Source organism: Convolutriloba macropyga, chromosome 1 (assembly GCF_964194025.1).
Source record: "Convolutriloba macropyga chromosome 1, txConMacr16.3, whole genome shotgun sequence".
Taxonomy (NCBI): Eukaryota; Metazoa; Xenacoelomorpha; order Acoela; family Convolutidae; genus Convolutriloba; species Convolutriloba macropyga.
Genome location: NC_134468.1, coordinates 86,875,470 through 86,896,062, shown reverse-complemented (window position 1 = coordinate 86,896,062; position 20,593 = coordinate 86,875,470). Strand labels below are relative to the sequence as shown.

The 20,593-nt window shown below is 38.9% G+C and overlaps 1 protein-coding gene across 1 annotated transcript in view; it reads right to left on the bottom strand.

Moving 5' to 3' along the window:
- Positions 1–7,788: 7,788 nt before the first annotated feature.
- Positions 7,789–20,593, bottom strand: part of LOC142353597 (lactosylceramide 4-alpha-galactosyltransferase-like) — a 28,342-nt gene continuing 15,537 nt past the window's right edge. Inside the window, exon 5 of the mRNA XM_075405916.1 lies at positions 7,789–8,051. Coding sequence (XP_075262031.1) covers positions 7,789–8,051 — 263 coding nt within the window. The remainder of the gene's footprint in view (positions 8,052–20,593) is intronic.

The following is a 20,593-nucleotide window of genomic DNA, read 5'->3' as shown; positions in this document are numbered from 1 at the left end:
CCCCGATTTATTCACCCCTGTATCATTTAACACCTCTATCATTTCACCCCGATTTATTCACCCCTGTATCATTTAACACCTCTATCATTTCACCCCGATTTATTCACCCCTGTATCATTTAACACCTCTATCATTTCACCCCGATTTATTCACCTCTGTATCATTTAACCCCTCTATCATTTCACCCCGATTTATTCACCCCTGTATCATTTAACCCCTCTATCATTTCACCCCGATTTATTCACTCCTGTATCATTTAACACCTCTATCATTTCACCCCGATTTATTCACCCCTGTATCATTTAACACCTCTATCATTTCACCCCGATTTATTCACCCCTGTATCATTTAACCCCTCTATCATTTCACCCCGATTTTTTCACCCCTGTATCATTTAACACCTCTATCATTTCACCCCGATTTATTCACCCCTGTACCATTTAACACCTCTATCTTTTCACCCCGACTTATTCACCCCTGTATCATTTAACACCTCTATCATTTCACCCCGATTTATTCACCCCTGTATCATTTAACACCTCTATCATTTCACCCCGATTTATTCACCCCTGTATCATTTAACACCTCTATCATTTCACCCCGATTTATTCACCCCTGTATCATTTAACCTCTCTATCATTTCACCCCGATTTATTCACCCCTGTATCATTTAACACCTCTATCATTTCACCCCGATTTATTCACCCCTGTATCATTTAACACCTCTATCATTTCACCCCGATTTATTCACCCCTGTATCATTTAACACCTCTATCATTTCACCCCGATTTATTCACCCCTGTATCATTTAACATCTCTATCATTTCACCCCGATTTATTCACCCCTGTATCATTTAACACCTCTATCATTTCACCCCGATTTATTCACCCCTGTATCATTTAACACCTCTATCATTTCACCCCGATTTACTCACCCCTGTATCATTTAACACCTCTATCATTTCACCCCGATTTATTCACCCCTGTATCTTTTAACACCTCTATCATTTCACCCCCGATTTATTCACCCCTGTATCATTTAACACCTCTATCATTTCACCCCGATTTATTCACCCCTGTATCATTTAACACCTCTATCATTTCACCCCGATTTATTCACCCTTGTATCATTTAACACCTCTATCATTTTACCCCGATTTATTCACCCCTGTATCATTTAACACCTCTATCATTTCACCCCGATTTATTCACCCCTGTATCATTTAACACCTCTATCATTTCACCCCGATTTCTTCACCCCTGTATCATTTAACACCTCTATCATTTCACCCCGATTTATTCACCCCTGTATCATTTAACACCTCTATCATTTCACCCCGATTTATTCACTCCTGTATCATTTAACACCGCTATCATTTCACCCCGATTTATTCACCCCTGTATCATTTAACACCTCTATCATTTCACCCCGATTTATTCACCCCTGTATCATTTAACCCCTCTATCATTTCACCCCGATTTATTCACCCCTGTATCATTTAACACCTCTATCATTTCACCCCGATTTATTCACCCCTGAATCATTTAACACCTCTATCATTTCACCCCGATTTATTCACCCCTGTATCATTTAACACCTCTATCATTTCACCCCGATTTATTCACCCCTGTGTCATTTAACACCTCTATCATATCACCCCGATTTATTCACCCCTGTATCATTCAACACCTCTATCATTTCACCCCGATTTATTCACCCCTGTATCATTTAACACCTCTATCATTTCACCCCGATTTATTCACCCTTGTATCATTTAACACCTCTATCATTTCACCCCGATTTATTCACCCCTGTATCTTTTAACACCTCTATCATTTCACCCCCGATTTATTCACCCCTGTATCGTTTAACACCTCTATCATTTCACCCCGATTTATTCACCCCTGTATCATTTAACACCTCTATCATTTCACCCCGATTTATTCACTCCTGTATCATTTAACACCTCTATCATTTCACCCCGATTTATTCACCCCTGTATCATTTAACACCTCTATCATTTCAACCCGATTTTTTCACCCCATGTATCATTTAACACCTCTATCATTTCACCCCGATTTATTCACCCCTGTATCATTTAACCCCTCTATCATTTCACCCCGATTTAATCACCCCTGCATCATTTAACACCTCTATCATTTCACCCCGATTTATTCACCCCTGTATCATTTAACACCTCTATCATTTCACCCCGATTTATTCACCCCTGTATCATTTAACCCCTCTAACATTTCACCCCGATTTAATCACCCCTGTATCTTTTAACACCTCTATCATTTCACCCCGATTTATTCACCCCTGTATCATTTAACACCTCTATCATTTCACCCCGACTTATTCACCCCTGTATCATTTAACACCTCTATCATTTCACCCCGATTTATTCACCCCTGTATCATTTAACACCTCTATCATTTCACCCCGATTTATTCACCCCTGTATCATTTAACACCTCTATCATTTCACCCCGATTTATTCACCCCTGTATCATTTAACACCTCTATCATTTCACCCCGATTTATTCACCCCTGTATCATTTAACCCCTCTATCATTTCACCCCGATTTATTCACCCCTGTATCATTTAACCCCTCTATCATTTCACCCCGATTTATTCACTCCTGTATCATTTAACACCTCTATCATTTCACCCCGATTTATTCACCCCTGTATCATTTAACACCTCTATCATTTCACCCCGATTTATTCACCCTTGTATCATTTAACCCCTCTATCATTTCACCCCGATTTTTTCAGCCCTGTATCATTTAACACCTCTATCATTTCACCCCGATTTATTCACCCCTGTATCATTTAACACCTCTATCTTTTCACCCCGACTTATTCACCCCTGTATCATTTAACACCTCTATCATTTCACCCCGATTTATTCACCCCTGTATCATTTAACACCTCTATCATTTCACCCCGATTTATTCACCCCTGTATCATTTAACGCCTCTATCATTTCACCCCGATTTATTCACCCCTGTATCATTTAACCCCTCTATCATTTCACCCCGATTTATTCACCCCTGTATCATTTAACACCTCTATCATTTCACCCCGATTTATTCACCCCTGTATCATTTAACACCTCTATCATTTCACCCCGATTTATTCACCCCTGTATCATTTAACACCTCTATCATTTCACCCCGATTTATTCACCCCTGTATCATTTAACACCTCTATCATTTTACCCCGATTTATTCACCCCTGTATCATTTAACACCTCTATCATTTCACCCCGATTTATTCACCCCTGTATCATTTAACACCTCTATCATTTCACCCCGATTTTTTCACCCCTGTATCATTTAACACCTCTATCATTTCACCCCGATTTATTCACCCCTGTATCATTTAACACCTCTATCATTTCACCCCGATTTATTCACCCCTGTACAATTTAACACCTCTATCATTTCACCCCGATTTATTCACCCCTGTATCATTTAACACCTCTATCATTTCACCCCGATTTATTCACCCTTGTATCATTTAACCCCTCTATCATTTCACCCCGATTTTTTCACCCCTGTATCATTTAACACCTCTATCATTTCACCCCGATTTATTCACCCCTGTATCATTTAACACCTCTATCTTTTCAACCCGACTTATTCACCCCTGTATCATTTAACACCTCTATCATTTCACCCCGATTTATTCACCCCTGTATCATTTAACACCTCTATCATTTCACCCCGATTTATTCACCCCTGTATCATTTAACGCCTCTATCATTTCACCCCGATTTATTCACCCCTGTATCATTTAACCCCTCTATCATTTCACCCCGATTTATTCACCCCTGTATCATTTAACACCTCTATCATTTCACCCCGATTTATTCACCCCTGTATCATTTAACACCTCTATCATTTCACCCCGAATTATTCACCCCTGTATCATTTAACACCTCTATCATTTCACCCCGATTTATTCACCCCTGTATCATTTAACACCTCTATCATTTCACCCCGATTTATTCACCCCTGTATCATTTAACACCTCTATCATTTCACCCCGATTTATTCACCCCTGTATCATTTAACACCTCTATCATTTCACCCCGATTTATTCACCCCTGTATCATTTAACACCTCTATCATTTCACCCCGATTTATTCACCCCTGTATCTTTTAACACCTCTATCATTTCACCCCCGATTTATTCACCCCTGTATCATTTAACACCTCTATCATTTCACCCCGATTTATTCACCCCTGTATAATTTAACACCTCTATCATTTCACCCCGATTTATTCACCCCTGTATCATTTAACACCTCTTTCATTTCAGCCCGATTTATTCACCCCTTTATCATTTAACCCCTCTATCATTTCACCCCGATTTTTTCACCCCTGTATCATTTAACACCTCTATCATTTCACCCCGATTTATTCACCCCTGTATCATTTAACACCTCTATCTTTTCACCCCGACTTATTCACCCCTGTATCATTTAGCACCTCTATCATTTCACCCCGATTTATTCACCCCTGTATCATTTAACACCTCTATCATTTCACCCCGATTTATTCACCCCTGTATCATTTAACGCCTCTATCATTTCACCCCGATTTATTCACCCCTGTATCATTTAACCCCTCTATCATTTCACCCCGATTTATTCACCCCTGTATCATTTAACACCTCTATCATTTCACCCCGATTTATTCACCCCTGTATCATTTAACACCTCTATCATTTCACCCCGAATTATTCACCCCTGTATCATTTAACACCTCTATCATTTCACCCCGATTTATTCACCCCTGTATCATTTAACACCTCTATCATTTCACCCCGATTTATTCACCCCTGTATCATTTAACACCTCTATCATTTCACCCCGATTTATTCACCCCTGTATCATTTAACACCTCTATCATTTCACCCCGATTTATTCACCCCTGTATCTTTTAACACCTCTATCATTTCACCCCCGATTTATTCACCCCTGTATCATTTAACACCTCTATCATTTCACCCCGATTTATTCACCCCTGTATCATTTAACACCTCTATCATTTCACCCCGATTTATTCACCCTTGTATCATTTAACACCTCTATCATTTTACCCCGATTTATTCACCCCTGTATCATTTAACACCTCTATCATTTCACCCCGATTTATTCACCCCTGTATCATTTAACACCTCTATCATTTCACCCCGATTTTTTCACCCCTGTATCATTTAACACCTCTATCATTTCACCCCGATTTATTCACCCCTGTATCATTTAACACCTCTATCATTTCACCCCGATTTATTCACCCCTGTACAATTTAACACCTCTATCATTTCACCCCGATTTATTCACCCCTGTATCATTTAACACCTCTATCATTTCACCCCAATTTATTCACCCCTGTATCATTTAACACCTCTATCATTTCACCCCGATTTATTCACCCCTGTATCATTTAACCCCTCTATCATTTCACCCCGATTTGTTCACCCCTGTATCATTTAACACCTCTATCATTTCACCCCGATTTATTCACCCCTGTATCATTTAACACCTCTATCATTTCACCCCGATTTATTCACCCCTGTATCATTTAACACCTCTATCATTTCACCCCGATTTATTCACCCCTGTATCATTTAACACCTCTATCATTTCATCCCGATTTATTCACCCCTGTATCATTTAACACCTCTATCATTTCACCCCGATTTATTAACCCCTGTATCCTTTAACACCTCTATCATTTCACCCCGATTTATTCACCCCTGTATCATTTAACACCTCTATCATTTCACACCGATTTATTCACCCCTGTATCTTTTAACACCTCTATCATTTCACCGCCGATTTATTCACCCCTGTATCATTTAACACCTTTATCATTTCACCCCGATTTTTTCACCCCTGTATCATTTAACACCTCTATCATTTCACCCCGATTTATTCATCCCTGTATCATTTAACACCTCTATCATTTTACCCCGATTTATTCACCCCTGTATCATTTAACCCCTCTATCATTTCACCCCGATTTATTCACCCCTGTATTATTTAACACCTCTATCATTTCACCCCGATTTATTCACCCCTGTATCATTTAACACCTCTATCATTTCACCCCGATTTATTCACCCCTGTATCATTTAACACCTCTATCATTTCACCCCGATTTATTCACCCCTGTATCATTTAACACCTCTATCATTTCACCCCGATTTATTCACCCCTGTATCATTTAACACCTCTATCATTTCAGCCCGATTTATTCACCCCTGTATCATTTAACACCTCTATCATTTCACTCCGATTTATTCACCCCTGTATCCTTTAACACCTCTATCATTTCACCCCGATTTATTCACCCCTGTATCATTTAACACCTCTATCATTTCATACCGATTTATTCACCCCTGTATCTTTTAACACCTCTATCATTTCACCCCGATTTATTCACCCCTGTATCATTTAACACGTCTATCATTTCACCCCGATTTATTCACCCCTGTATCATTTAACACCTCTATCTTTTCACCCCGATTTATTCACCCCTGTATCATTTAACACCTCTATCATTTTACCCCGATTTATTCACCCCTGTATCATTTAACACCTCTATCATTTCACCCCGATTTATTCACCCCTGTATCATTTAACACCTCTATCATTTCACCCCGATTTATTCACCCCTGTATCATTTAACCCCTCTATCATTTCACCCCGATTTATTCACCCCTGTATCATTTAACACCTCTATCATTTCACCCCGATTTATTCACCCCTGTATCATTTAACACCTCTATCATTTCACCCCGATTTATTCACCCCTGTATCATTTAACACCTCTTTCATTTCAGCCCGATTTATTCACCCCTGTATCATTTAACACCTCTATCATTTCACCCCGATTTATTCACCCCTGTATCATTTAACACCTCTTTCATTTCACCCCGATTTATTCACCCCTGTATCATTTAACCCCTCTATCATTTCACCCCGATTTATTCACCCCTGTATCATTTAACACCTCTATCATTTCACCCCGATTTATTCACCCCTGTATCATTTAACACCTCTATCATTTCACCCCGATTTATTCACCCCTGTATCATTTAACACCTCTATCATTTCACCCCGATTTATTCACCCCTGTATCATTTAACACCTCTATCATTTCACCCCGATTTATTCACCCCTGTATCATTTAACACCTCTATCATTTCACCCCGATTTTTTCACCCCTGTATCATTTAACCCCTCTATCATTTCACCCCGATTTATTCACCCCTGTATCAGTTAACACCTCTATCATTTCACCCCGATTTAGTCACCCCTGTATCATTTAACACCTCTATCATTTCACCCCGATTTATTCACCCCTGTATCATTTAACACCTCTATCATTTCACCCCGATTTATTCACCCCTGTATCATTTAACACCTCTATCATTTCACCCCGATTTATTCACCCCTGTATCATTTAACCCCTCTATCATTTCACCCCGATTTTAATCTTTCTATAAAATAATGATTATTATATTAGCAATACAATCATTTGACCATGCCTCAGCGGCCCGTGGGACTTGATATGAAACTATACAACCGAAAGGGGGGGATTAACTTACCAATTTAATTATGACAAAACATGCCGTTAATGTCGACTGCTAGTTGGCGGGATGAAATGATAGAGGGGTGAAATGATAGAGGGGTTAAATGATAGAGGGGTTAAATGATAGAGTTAAATTGTCAAGTAACCGCACTATACTTATATTGAAGACCCAGCATCAAAAGTTTTCCAGATCTTTGAAGGCTTTTGGACAGAATTTTGGCCCAAAATACGAGTAACTCTCTCTTTTGACATTCCCAGTCACTTTAAACTGCTTGGTCCGATTTGAATAGAAATGGATTCCGTGGCAACATCTAGAAAGTTCCTCCCATTCTTCGGGTGTTGAGTTTCCGCCTTTTCCGAGCCACAGTCTCTGGCGGGCGTCACGCCAGTTGACAGGAGTGAAAACCCAGCTATGTAGGAACTCGATGTCTTTCTGGTCTGAAAATACATCAATTAGCTGAACCCAAAACGAGGCATTAAACTTGTTAGGGGGTCTAAGTAGGCGCAACTACTGTGAAATTGGACGGGTACAGGATTCGAACCAGCTTTTCTTACTTGCTAGCCTAGGGAGCAAAGTTAAGCAATAATTTATTTGCGTGGTTATCAAAAACCGTTTTTCTGTTTTTTGCTGCAGTATTTCAAATGAAAATCTTTGTCGATTCCCCGGATGACCCTTTTTAGATACTTTATCAAAGACCTTATATGGTTCCATTCAAGTCAAGGCAAAACATTTCTTGTATGATCTTGCTATGGTTTCTAAGAAGCCATATATGATCTTGGGTCTGTTTTTTTTCAGATTTAACATATAAAAGGTAATTTCAACAGAACAGCACGTTTTTGATGATGTTCTCACAGATCGAATGTTTTATGATATTGGATATGTCATCTCAGACACCTTCTATTTTTTGTGATTCGAAAACGTTTTTTAAACGATTTGTCTTTTTTGTCGTTTTTGAAGTAATTCAAGTTCTTTTTACCAAGAAAATGATGCAAAAATTTTTCATGTTTATGGTCTTCTATGGGCCAAAGATTTCTATGATCTTGGATATGGAATCTATGACACCATCCATCTTTCTTTTTCTCAGCCTTCTTTTCTTTTGTCTTTTTTCTCTATCAAATTAATTGAAGTTCCTTCAACCATAAAAAACGGATGCTCAATTTATGGTCTTTTATGAGCCACGATTTTCTATGGTCTTGGATATGGAATCTAAGTCCCCTGAAAAAAATTTTTCATTCATTCAAAAAAAATCAAATTTCGTCAGCTTGTTTTTAGTATGCGATCCAAAATACGTCATTTGAGACCTAGTTTTGTTTTTTGTGTTGTCTTTGATGTGGTATTTAAGACACCATACGCACCATATATAAAATTGAAATGGTATGTAAGATGGATTTCAGTTGGTCAGCCTGCGCCTTGTCTCGAGTCTAGCTGTTTCATGGAATTTCACTTATCTAAATCAGCAGCAGTTTTCCAATTTACGTCACATGCAATGGTTGATCAAAAAATTACGTTTGCAGAAAAGCCTTCACCACATCAAATATGTACTCGTAATTAAATCTGGTCGAATTGAGTGAGCCAAAATCCTTGAAGCAGACCCCAAGATTGTAACTGTCGAAATGATTTACACCATCTATTATATGTTGCTGAGAGTCCCGTTGAAAATTACGACTCTGCCTGATTGAAATTAATGTTGACTGCAGCAGTGAAGTAACGGTAACGACAAAAGCATAACATCTGTCGGCTGTCGAAACAGGAATCAAGTTTTTACCTGGTCTGGTTTTGCTGTCAGGATTTCAATTTCTTCTTGTCTGTGACGAGTAAAAGATGTGCAGAGAAGAAAATTGAAAAAAGACAATCTATGATTCGACTATGTCTAACGATTCCGTTGCCTAGAGCGTAGCATATGACCGCAAGTTCGCCGTACAGATCTATGGTTCCCGTATCAAGTATACCGAGTTTCGTTCAATCACAAATTCAGCGTATTGTTGGAATCGATGGTGCTGCAAACCATGCTCCCGCTCGTGGATGTTGCAGTGGCAACACGAGGGCTTTTTGTCTTTTGTGTGTTTGCTTGTCTAAAAAATCCTCGCATTATACTTTGATCGCGGCACGGGTTTCGCGATTTTTTTTATATAGCTTGTAAAGCAGAGAAGAGATGCTTGAATTTAAACCGACGTAATCTTTAATCTAACTATTTGAAATCTCTAATTTGAAAAAAATAAAGAGGATTATGAAGTTATGCAGCCAAAATATGTTTGTTTCTTGATCAATAGATTTCTTAACTCCTAATCCCAACAGCCTAACAGGTTAAGCATGCTTGAAATCAAGCAATTTCTAACAATGGTTCACCAATAAAGCATTGAGAATTGTCCCTGTGTGCTGGTTATCAAATGACCTTAAGACTTTGATATGGCATACAAAATGGATTTAGGTTGGTCAGCCTGCGCCTTGTCCCGATTCTAGCTGTTTCATGGAATTTTACCTCTCTAAATCAGCAACATTTTTCCAATTCACGTCACAGGCAAAGGTTGATCAAAAAATTGACCACTGAAATTGACCAATGTGACTCTGCCGCATCGAAATTGTTGTTGAATGCAGCAGTGAACTAACGGTAGCAAAAGAGCATAAAATCTGTCGGCTTTCCAAATTCGAATGAAGTTTTCAACTGGTCTGTTTTTGCTGTCAGAATTTCAATTTCTTTTGTCTGTGACGAGAGAAAGATGTGCAGAGAAGAAAATTGAAAAAAGACAATCCATGATTCGACTATGTCTAGCGATTCGGTCGCCTAGACCGTAGCAGGTGACCGCATGGTCGCCGTACAGATCTATTGTTCCCATTTTTTACTATGAATTTTTCGTTTGCTATCATTAACCAGAAAATCTGGACGGTACGTCAGGCCTACCGAATTTCATTCGGTCACAAATCCAGCGTATTGTTGGAATAGTTGGTGTTGCAAACCATGCTCCCGCTCGTGGAAGTTGCAGTGGCAACACGAGGGCGTTTTGTCTTTTGTGTATTTGCTTGTCTAAAAAATCCTCGCGTAATACTTTTATCGCGGCACGGGTTTCGCGATTTTTTTTATATAGCTTGTAAAGCAGAGAAGAGATGCTTGAATTTAAACCAACGTAATCTTTAACCTAACTATTCGAAATCTCTAATTTGAAAGATAGGGAGGATTGTGAATTTATACAGCCAAAATATGTTTGTTTGTTTGATCAATAGGTTTCTTAACTCCTAACCCCAACAGCCTAATAGGTTAAGCATGCTTAAAATAAAGCAATTTCTAACAATGATTCACTAATAAAGCATTCAGAATTGTCCCTGTGTGCTGGTTATCAAATGACTTTAAGACTTTGATATGGCATATAAGATGAATTTAGGTTGGGCAGCCTGCGCCTTGTCTCTATTCTAGCTTTTTCATGGAATTTTACCTCTCTAAATCAGCAACAGTTCTCCAATTCACGTCACAGGCAATGGTTGATCAAAAAATTGATCACTGAAATTGACCAATGTGACTCTGCCGCATTGAAATTGTTGTTGAATGCAGCAGTGAACTAACGGTAGCAAAAGAGCATAAAATCTGTCGGCTTTCCAAATTCGAATGAAGTTTTCAACTGGTCTGTTTTTGCTGTCACAATTTCAATTTCTTTTGTCTGTGACGAGAGAAAGATGTGCAGAGAAGAAAATTGAAAAAAGACAATCCATGATTCGACTATGTCTAGCGATTCGGTCGCCTAGACCGTAGCAGGTGACCGCATGGTCGCCGTACAGATCTATTGTTCCCATTTTTTACTATGAATTTTTCGTTTGCTATCATTAACCAGAAAATCTGGACGGTACGTCAGGCCTACCGAATTTCATTCGGTCACAAATCCAGCGTATTGTTGGAATAGTTGGTGTTGCAAACCATGCTCCCGCTCGTGGAAGTTGCAGTGGCAACACGAGGGCGTTTTGTCTTTTGTGTATTTGCTTGTCTAAAAAATCCTCGCGTAATACTTTTATCGCGGCACGGGTTTCGCGATTTTTTTTATATAGCTTGTAAAGCAGAGAAGAGATGCTTGAATTTAAACCAACGTAATCTTTAACCTAACTATTCGAAATCTCTAATTTGAAAGATAGGGAGGATTGTGAAGTTATACAGCCAAAATATGTTTGTTTGTTTGATCAATAGGTTTCTTAACTCCTAACCCCAACAGCCTAATAGGTTAAGCATGCTTAAAATAAAGCAATTTCTAACAATGATTCACTAATAAAGCATTCAGAATTGTCCCTGTGTGCTGGTTATCAAATGACTTTAAGACTTTGATATGGCATATAAGATGAATTTAGGTTGGGCAGCCTGCGCCTTGTCTCTATTCTAGCTGTTTCATGGAATTTTACCTCTCTAAATCAGCAACAGTTCTCCAATTCACGTCACAGGCAATGATTGATCAAAAAATTGACCACTGAAATTGACCAATGTGACTTTGCCGCATTGAAATTGTTGTTGAATGCAGCAGTGAACTAACGGTAACAAAGGAGCATAGAATTTGTTGGCTGTGTAAATTCGAATGAAGTTTTCAACTGGTATGTTTTTGCTGTTAGAATTTCAATTTCTTCTTGTCTGTGACGAGAGAAAGATGTGCAGAGAAAAAAAATTGAAAAAAGACAATCTATGATTCGACTATGTCTAGCGATTGGGTTGCCGAGACCGTAGCAGGTGACCGCATGGTTGCCGTACAGATCTATCCTTCCCATTTTTCACTATGAATTTTTCGTTCGCTATCATTAACCAGAAAACCTGGACGGTACGTCAGGCGTACCGAATTTCACTCGGTCACAAATCTAGCGTATTGTCGGAATAGTTGGTGTTGCAAACCATGCTCCCGCTCGTGGAAGTTGCAGTGGCAAAACGAGTGCTTTTTGTTTTTGTGTGTTTGATTGTCTAAAAAATCCTCGTATAATACTTTTATCGCGGCACGGATTACAAGATTTTTTGATATAGCTTGTAAAGCAGAGAAGAGATGCTTGAAATTAAACCGACGTAATCTTTAGCCTAACATTTTGAAATCTCCAATTTGAAAAAATAAGGAGGATTGTGAAGTTATACAGCCAAAATATGTTTGTTTGATTGATCAATCGATTTCTTAACTCCTAATCCCAACTGACTAATAGGTTAAGCAGGCTTGACGTCAAGCAATTTTTAGCAATGGTTCACCAATAATGCACTCAGAATTGTCCCTGTGCTGATATGACCTTAAGGATTTGATATGGCATATAAGATGGATTTAGGTTTTTAGGTTAGCCAACTTAAGCCTTGTCGCGAGTCTAGCTGTTTCATGGAATTTCACCTGTCTAAATGAGCAGCAGTTTTCCAATTCACGTCACAGGCAATGGTCTATAAAATTTTTAGGTTTGCAGAAAAGCAGTCACCACATCAAAATTGCTGCCCTTTGCTTCGCATTTATCAATGACTCATCAACTTCAACCCTTCTAAATATGGACTCGCAATTAAATCTGGTCGAATTGAGCGAGTCAAAATCATTTAGGCAGGCACTTTGATTATAACTGTCGAAATGATTGCCACAATCTATTATATGTTGCTGAGGGTCCCGTTGGAAATTGTGACTCTGCCACATTGAAATTTATGTTGACTGCAGCAGTGAAAAAACGGTAACGCATCAAAAGCATAACATCTGTCGGCTGCCCAAAATGGAATGAAGTTTTCACCTGGTCTGGTTTTGCTGTTAGGATTTCAAATTCTTCTTGTCTGTAACGAGTGAAAGATGTGCAGACGAGAAAATTGGATCAGGACGATATATGATTCGACCATGTCTAGCGATTCTGTTGCCTAGAGCGTAGCAGGTGACCGCAAGGTCGCCGTTCAGAATTATTGTTCCCGTATCAGGCATACCGAGTTTCGTTCAACCACAAATCCAGCGTAATGTTGGAATAGGTGGTGCTGCAAACCATGCTCCCGTTTGTGGAAGTTGCAGTGGGAACACGAGAGTTTTTTGTCTTTTGTGTGTTTGCCTGTCTAAGAGTCCTTGAATAATACCTTTATCTTGGCACGGGCTTCCTGAAATTTTTTTATATAGCTTGTAATGCCGAGAAGAGATGCTTTAATTTAAATGGCATCTCTAATTTGAAGAAATGAGGAGAAATGTGAAATAATTTATTCAAACAATATGGGTTTATTTGATCAAAGGATTTATTAACTCCTAATCCCAACAGCCGAATAGGTATACGTGCTTGAATTCATGCAATTTCTAACAATGGTTCACCAATAATGCATTCAAAATTGTGCCTAAGCTGGTTATCAAATGAACTTAGGACTTCCAGAAGTTTTCTGGAAGGAATTTTGCACCTTAGAGAATAAAACATTTTGACAGACACAAAACAATGGCAAAAAAACCTCAGAGCGCATTGAGGATCATCAGTGTGGTCAAATTGTTTGAAAAGTGCTGCTTTTTTGTTTATTCGTTCCTGCAAACACGAAGCTGCGTGTATCGGAGTCCCAAAAGCAGTACATAGAACTTCAATTTCCTAGGGTTTGTTTCAGTGGATGATGTATATATTTCAAGAAGTTAATAGAGTGACCAAAGTTCACACTTGTCTTTTCGTAAAATTAGACCTCTTTCTGGACGTTTCCTACGGAGGATTGTTAGCAGTAGTTTTGATTCATTTTTGGTCATAAACACAGCGCTATCATGGAGACACCTTGTAGTATGTAGCTGATCTGGCTTTTTCCCGTTGTTTGATTGGTTGACAGGACAAAAGTAAACGCACGTAAAATGGGTCCTAATGGGCTATCATGCTGCACTCCTATGCGACTATTGATGACTTTATTAGAGAAAAATGCTTGGGCCGTGAGCACCAAATGTAACTTCTGTCTGATCACTGAATTGATGGAATTGAGGATAGTTCTGTTGTTGTTGTTTTTGGTAATTAAACTTCGTTAGAATGCATCTTCTCCATAGAATCCTGCATGGTTATACTGACTCGAGCTAAGCCCTCAGAGGCTGGAATCTCGGCCACTCCGCCGAATTGTCCCTGCAAGCCAAAGATTTCTATGATCTTGGATATGGAATCTATGACACCATCCATCTTTCTTTTTCTCAGCCTTCTTTTCTTTTGTCTTTTCTCTCTATCAAATTAATTGAAGTTCCTTCAACCAAAAAAACGGGTGCTCAATTTATGGTCTTTTATGAGCCACGATTTTCTATGGTCTTGGATATGGAATCTAAGTCTCCTGAAAAAAATTTTTCATTCATTCAAAAAAAAATCAAATTTCGTCAGCTTGTTTTTAGTATGCGATCCAAAATACGTCATTTGAGACCTAGTTTTGTTTTTTGTGTTGTCTTTGATGTGGTATTTAAGACACCATACGCACCATATATAAAATTGAAATGGTATGTAAGATGGATTTCAGTTGGTCAGCCTGCGCCTTGTCTCGAGTCTAGCTGTTTCATGGAATTTCACTTATCTAAATCAGCAGCAGTTTTCCAATTTACGTCACATGCAATGGTTGATCAAAAAATTACGTTTGCAGAAAAGCCTTCACCACATCAAATATGTACTCGTAATTAAATCTGGTCGAATTGAGTGAGCCAAAATCCTTGAAGCAGACCCTAAGATTGTAACTGTCGAAATGATTTACACCATCTATTATATGTTGCTGAGAGTCCCGTTGAAAATTACGACTCTGCCTGATTGAAATTAATGTTGACTGCAGCAGTGAAGTAACGGTAACGACAAAAGTATAACATCTGTCGGCTGTCCAAACGGGAATGAAGTTTTTACTTGGTCTGGTTTTGCTGTCAGGATTTCAATTTCTTCTTGTCTGTGACGAGTAAAAGATGTGCAGAGAAGAAAATTGAAAAAAGACAATCTATGATTCGACTATGTCTAACGATTCCGTTGCCTAGAGCGTAGCATATGACCGCAAGTTCGCCGTACAGATCTATGGTTCCCGTATCAAGTATACCGAGTTTCGTTCAATCACAAATTCAGCGTATTGTTGGGATCGATGGTGCTGCAAACCATGCTCCCGCTCGTGGAAGTTGCAGTGGCAACACGAGGGCTTTTTGTCTTTTGTGTGTTTGCTTGTCTAAAAAATCCTCGCATTATACTTTGATCGCGGCACGGGTTTCGCGATTTTTTATACAGCTTGTAAAGCAGAGAAGAGATGCTTGAATTTAAACCGACGTAATCTTTAATCTAACTATTTGAAATCTCTAATTTGAAAAAAATAAAGAGGATTATGAAGTTATGCAGCCAAAATATGTTTGTTTCTTGATCAATAGATTTCTTAACTCCTAATCCCAACAGCCTAACAGGTTATGCATGCTTGAAATCAAGCAATTTCTAACAATGGTTCACCAATAAAGCATTGAGAATTGTCCCTGTGTGCTGGTTATCAAATGACCTTAAGACTTTGATATGGCATATAAAATGGATTTAGGTTGGTCAGCCTGCGCCTTGTCCCGATTCTAGCTGTTTCATGGAATTTTACCTCTCTAAATCAGCAACATTTTTTCAATTCACGTCACAGGCAAAGGTTGATCAAAAAATTGACCACTGAAATTGACCAATGTGACTCTGCCGCATCGAAATTGTTGTTGAATGCAGCAGTGAACTAACGGTAGCAAAAGAGCATAAAATCTGTCGGCTTTCCAAATTCGAATGAAGTTTTCAACTGGTCTGTTTTTGCTGTCAGAATTTCAATTTCTTTTGTCTGTGACGAGAGAAAGATGTGCAGAGAAGAAAATTGAAAAAAGACAATCCATGATTCGACTATGTCTAGCGATTCGGTCGCCTAGACCGTAGCAGGTGACCGCATGGTCGCCGTACAGATCTATTGTTCCCATTTTTTACTATGAATTTTTCGTTTGCTATCATTAACCAGAAAATCTGGACGGTACGTCAGGCCTACCGAATTTCATTCGGTCACAAATCCAGCGTATTGTTGGAATAGTTGGTGCTGCAGACCATGCTCCCGCTCGTGGAAGTTGCAGTGGCAACACGAGGGCGTTTTGTCTTTTGTGTGTTTGCTTGTCTAAAAAATGCTCGCGTAATACTTTTATCGCGGCACGGGTTTTGCGATTTTTTTATATAGCTTGTAAAGCAGAGAAGAGATGCTTGCATTTAAACCAACGTAATCTTTAACCTAACTATTCGAAATCTCTAATTTGAAAAATAGGGAAGATTGTGAAGTTATACAGCCAAAATATGTTTGTTTGTTTGATCAATAGGTTTCTTAACTCCTAACCCCAACAGCCTAATAGGTTAAGCATGCTTAAAATAAAGCAATTTCTAACAATGATTCACTAATAAAGCATTCAGAATTGTCCCTGTGTGCTGGTTATCAAATGACTTTAAGACTTTGATATGGCATATAAGATGAATTTAGGTTGGGCAGCCTGCGCCTTGTCTCTATTCTAGCTGTTTCATGGAATTTTACCTCTCTAAATCAGCAACAGTTCTCCAATTCACGTCACAGGCAATGGTTGATCAAAAAATTGATCACTGAAATTGACCAATGTGACTCTGCCGCATTGAAATTGTTGTTGAATGCAGCAGTGAACTAACGGAAACAAAAGAGCATAGAATTTGTTGGCTGTCCAAATTCGAATGAAGTTTTCAACTGGTATGTTTTTGCTGTTAGAATTTCAATTTCTTCTTGTCTGTGACGAGAGAAAGATGTGCAGAGAAAAAAATTGAAAAAAGACAATCTATGATTCGACTATGTCTAGCGATTTGGTTGCCGAGACCGTAGCAGGTGACCGCATGGTTGCCGTACAGATCTATCCTTCCCATTTTTCACTATGAATTTTTCGTTCGCTATCATTAACCAGAAAACCTGGACGGTACGTCAGGCGTACCGAATTTCACTCGGTCACAAATCTAGCGTATTGTCGGAATAGTTGGTGTTGCAAACCATGCTCCCGCTCGTGGAAGTTGCAGTGGCAAAACGAGTGCTTTTTGTTTTTGTGTGTTTGATTGTCTAAAAAATCCTCGTATAATACTTTTATCGCGGCACGGATTACAAGATTTTTTGATATAGCTTGTAAAGCAGAGAAGAGATGCTTGAAATTAAACCGACGTAATCTTTAGCCTAACATTTTGAAATCTCCAATTTGAAAAAATAATGAGGATTGTGAAGTTATACAGCCAAAATATGTTTGTTTGATTGATCAATCGATTTCTTAACTCCTAATCCCAACTGCCTAATAGGTTAAGCAGGCTTGACGTCAAGCAATTTTTAGCAATGGTTCACCAATAATGCACTCAGAATTGTCCCTGTGCTGGTATGACCTTAAGGATTTGATATCGCATATAAGATTTATTTAGGTTGGCCAGCTTAATCCTTGTCGCGAGTCTAGCTGTTTCATGGAATTTCACCTGCCTAAATCAGCAGCAGTATTCCCAATCACGTCACAGGCAATGGTCTATAAAATTTTTAGGTTTGCAGAAAAGCAGTCACCACATCAAAATTGCTGCTCTTTGCTTCGCATTTATCAATGGCTCATCAACTTCAACCCTTCTAAATATGGACTCGCAATTAAATCTGGTCGAATTGAGCGAGTCAAAATCATTTAGGCAGGCACTTTGATTATAACTGTCGAAATGATTGCCACAATCTATTATATGTTGCTGAGGGTCCCGTTGAAAATTGTGACTCTGCCACATTGAAATTTATGTTGACTGCAGCAGTGAAAAAACGGTAACGCGTCAAAAGCATAACATCTGTCGGCTGCCCAAAAAGGAATGAAGTTTTCACCTGGTCTGGTTTTGCTGTTAGGATTTCAAATTCTTCTTGTCTGTAACGGGTGAAAGATGTGCAGACGAGAAAATTGGATCAGGACGATATATGATTCAACCATGTCTAGCGATTCTGTTGCCTAGAGCGTAGCAGGTGACCGCAAGGTCGCCGTTCAGAATTATTGTTCCCGTATCAGGCATACCGAGTTTCGTTCAACCACAAATCCAGCGTAATGTTGGAATAGGTGGTGCTGCAAACCATGCTCCCGTTTGTGGAAGTTGCAGTGGGAACACGAGAGTTTTTTGTCTTTTGTGTGTTTGCCTGTCTAAGAGTCCTTGAATAATACCTTTATCTTGGCACGGGCTTCCTGAAATTTTTTTATATAGCTTGTAATGCCGAGAAGAGATGCTTTAATTTAAATGGCATCTCTAATTTGAAGAAATGAGGAGAAATGTGAAATAATTTATTCAAACAATATGGGTTTATTTGATCAAAGGATTTATTAACTCCTAATCCCAACAGCCGAATAGGTATACGTGCTTGAATTCATGCAATTTCTAACAATGGTTCACCAATAATGCATTCAAAATTGTGCCTAAGCTGGTTATCAAATGAACTTAGGACTTCCAGAAGTTTTCTGGAAGGAATTTTGCACCTTAGAGAATAAAACATTTTGACAGACACAAAACAATGGCAAAAAAACCTCAGAGCGCATTGAGGATCATCAGTGTGGTCAAATTGTTTGAAAAGTGCTGCTTTTTTGTTTATTCGTTCCTGCAAACACGAAGCTGCGTGTATCGGAGTCCCAAAAGCAGTACATAGAACTTCAATTTCCTAGGGTTTGTTTCAGTGGATGATGTATATATTTCAAGAAGTTAATAGAGTGACCAAAGTTCACACTTGTCTTTTCGTAAAATTAGACCTCTTTCTGGACGTTTCCTACGGAGGATTGTTAGCAGTAGTTTTGATTCATTTTTGGTCATAAACACAGCGCTATCATGGAGACACCTTGTAGTATGTAGCTGATCTGGCTTTTTCCCGTTGTTTGATTGGTTGGCAGGACAAAAGTAAACGCACGTAAAATGGGTCCTAATGGGCTATCATGCTGCACTCCTATGCGACTAGTGATGACTTTATTGGAGAAAAATGCTTGGGCCGTGAGCACCAAATGTAACTTCTGTCTGATCACTGAATTGATGGAATTGAGGATAGTTCTGTTGTTGTTGTTTTTGGTAATTAAACTTCGTTAGAATGCATCTTCTCCATAGAATCCTGCATGGTTATACTGACTCGAGCTAAGCCCTCAGAGGCTGGAATCTCGGCCACTCCGCCGAATTGTCCCTGCAAGCAAATACTTTTTAGCTCTTCTGGCTAGTAAATCAATCTCTTGGTCAGGTTGTTTGACCCGTATATATTTTTTCATTGAAGCTGCCTCTTGCTACAGACCACCAAAGCCGCTGTTGTTCTATTTGTCATTTCTTCACAACAATTTTCCTCCTTTTTGCAGCTCACGTTTTTGCCACCTCCGCTTTGAGACCTCAGGACATGTTTAGACACCGGGACCAATTTTTTAAGCTGCTGAAGTCTTGAGAAACCTTTCACGCAAAAGTGTAGAGCGATCAATTGTAACCATTTAATGCAAAAGATTATCGGAATAAAACATTGCAGGAATGGGTGAAGTGCATACAACTTTCAGGTCATTTAGCTCATTGTTCACTTGGTTCTTGGATGTATTTAAACTATTCAGTTACTCCCATAGCTTGGACTAGACTTAGCTTATCCGATTATGACCAAATTGATGAAGAATTGATCCAGGTATCTTGCTTTGTCGCCCAACATTTTGTCGTACATTTATCTTGATATTGTTATTCTCAAGTACTTGAATCTTACACAGCTTATCTGAGGTGTCGGGGTAAATTCTGTTTTGCCTTTTGGAAACCCAAGGAAGTCATCAACGCAAAGATCTTGCATATTTTGAATGAATCAAATTTGTAGAGAATCATCGGTTGAGCAACATTAAACAAAAAAATATTCCATAAAGTGGTTCAATCTTGTAGAGGAAGTTTCGAACGATTTATCATTGGTTGGCAAGTTTCTCAAGTTGCAATATTGTCCATTTGAAAAATGATTTGAACTTAAAGACTGCTTTGTTGGGCCGAGAATTTCATTTTTTTAAAGGAACCTTGAAAAGCGGTTTTCAACACAAGTTCTGCGTACAGCGGATTAGTAGGAAGCGGA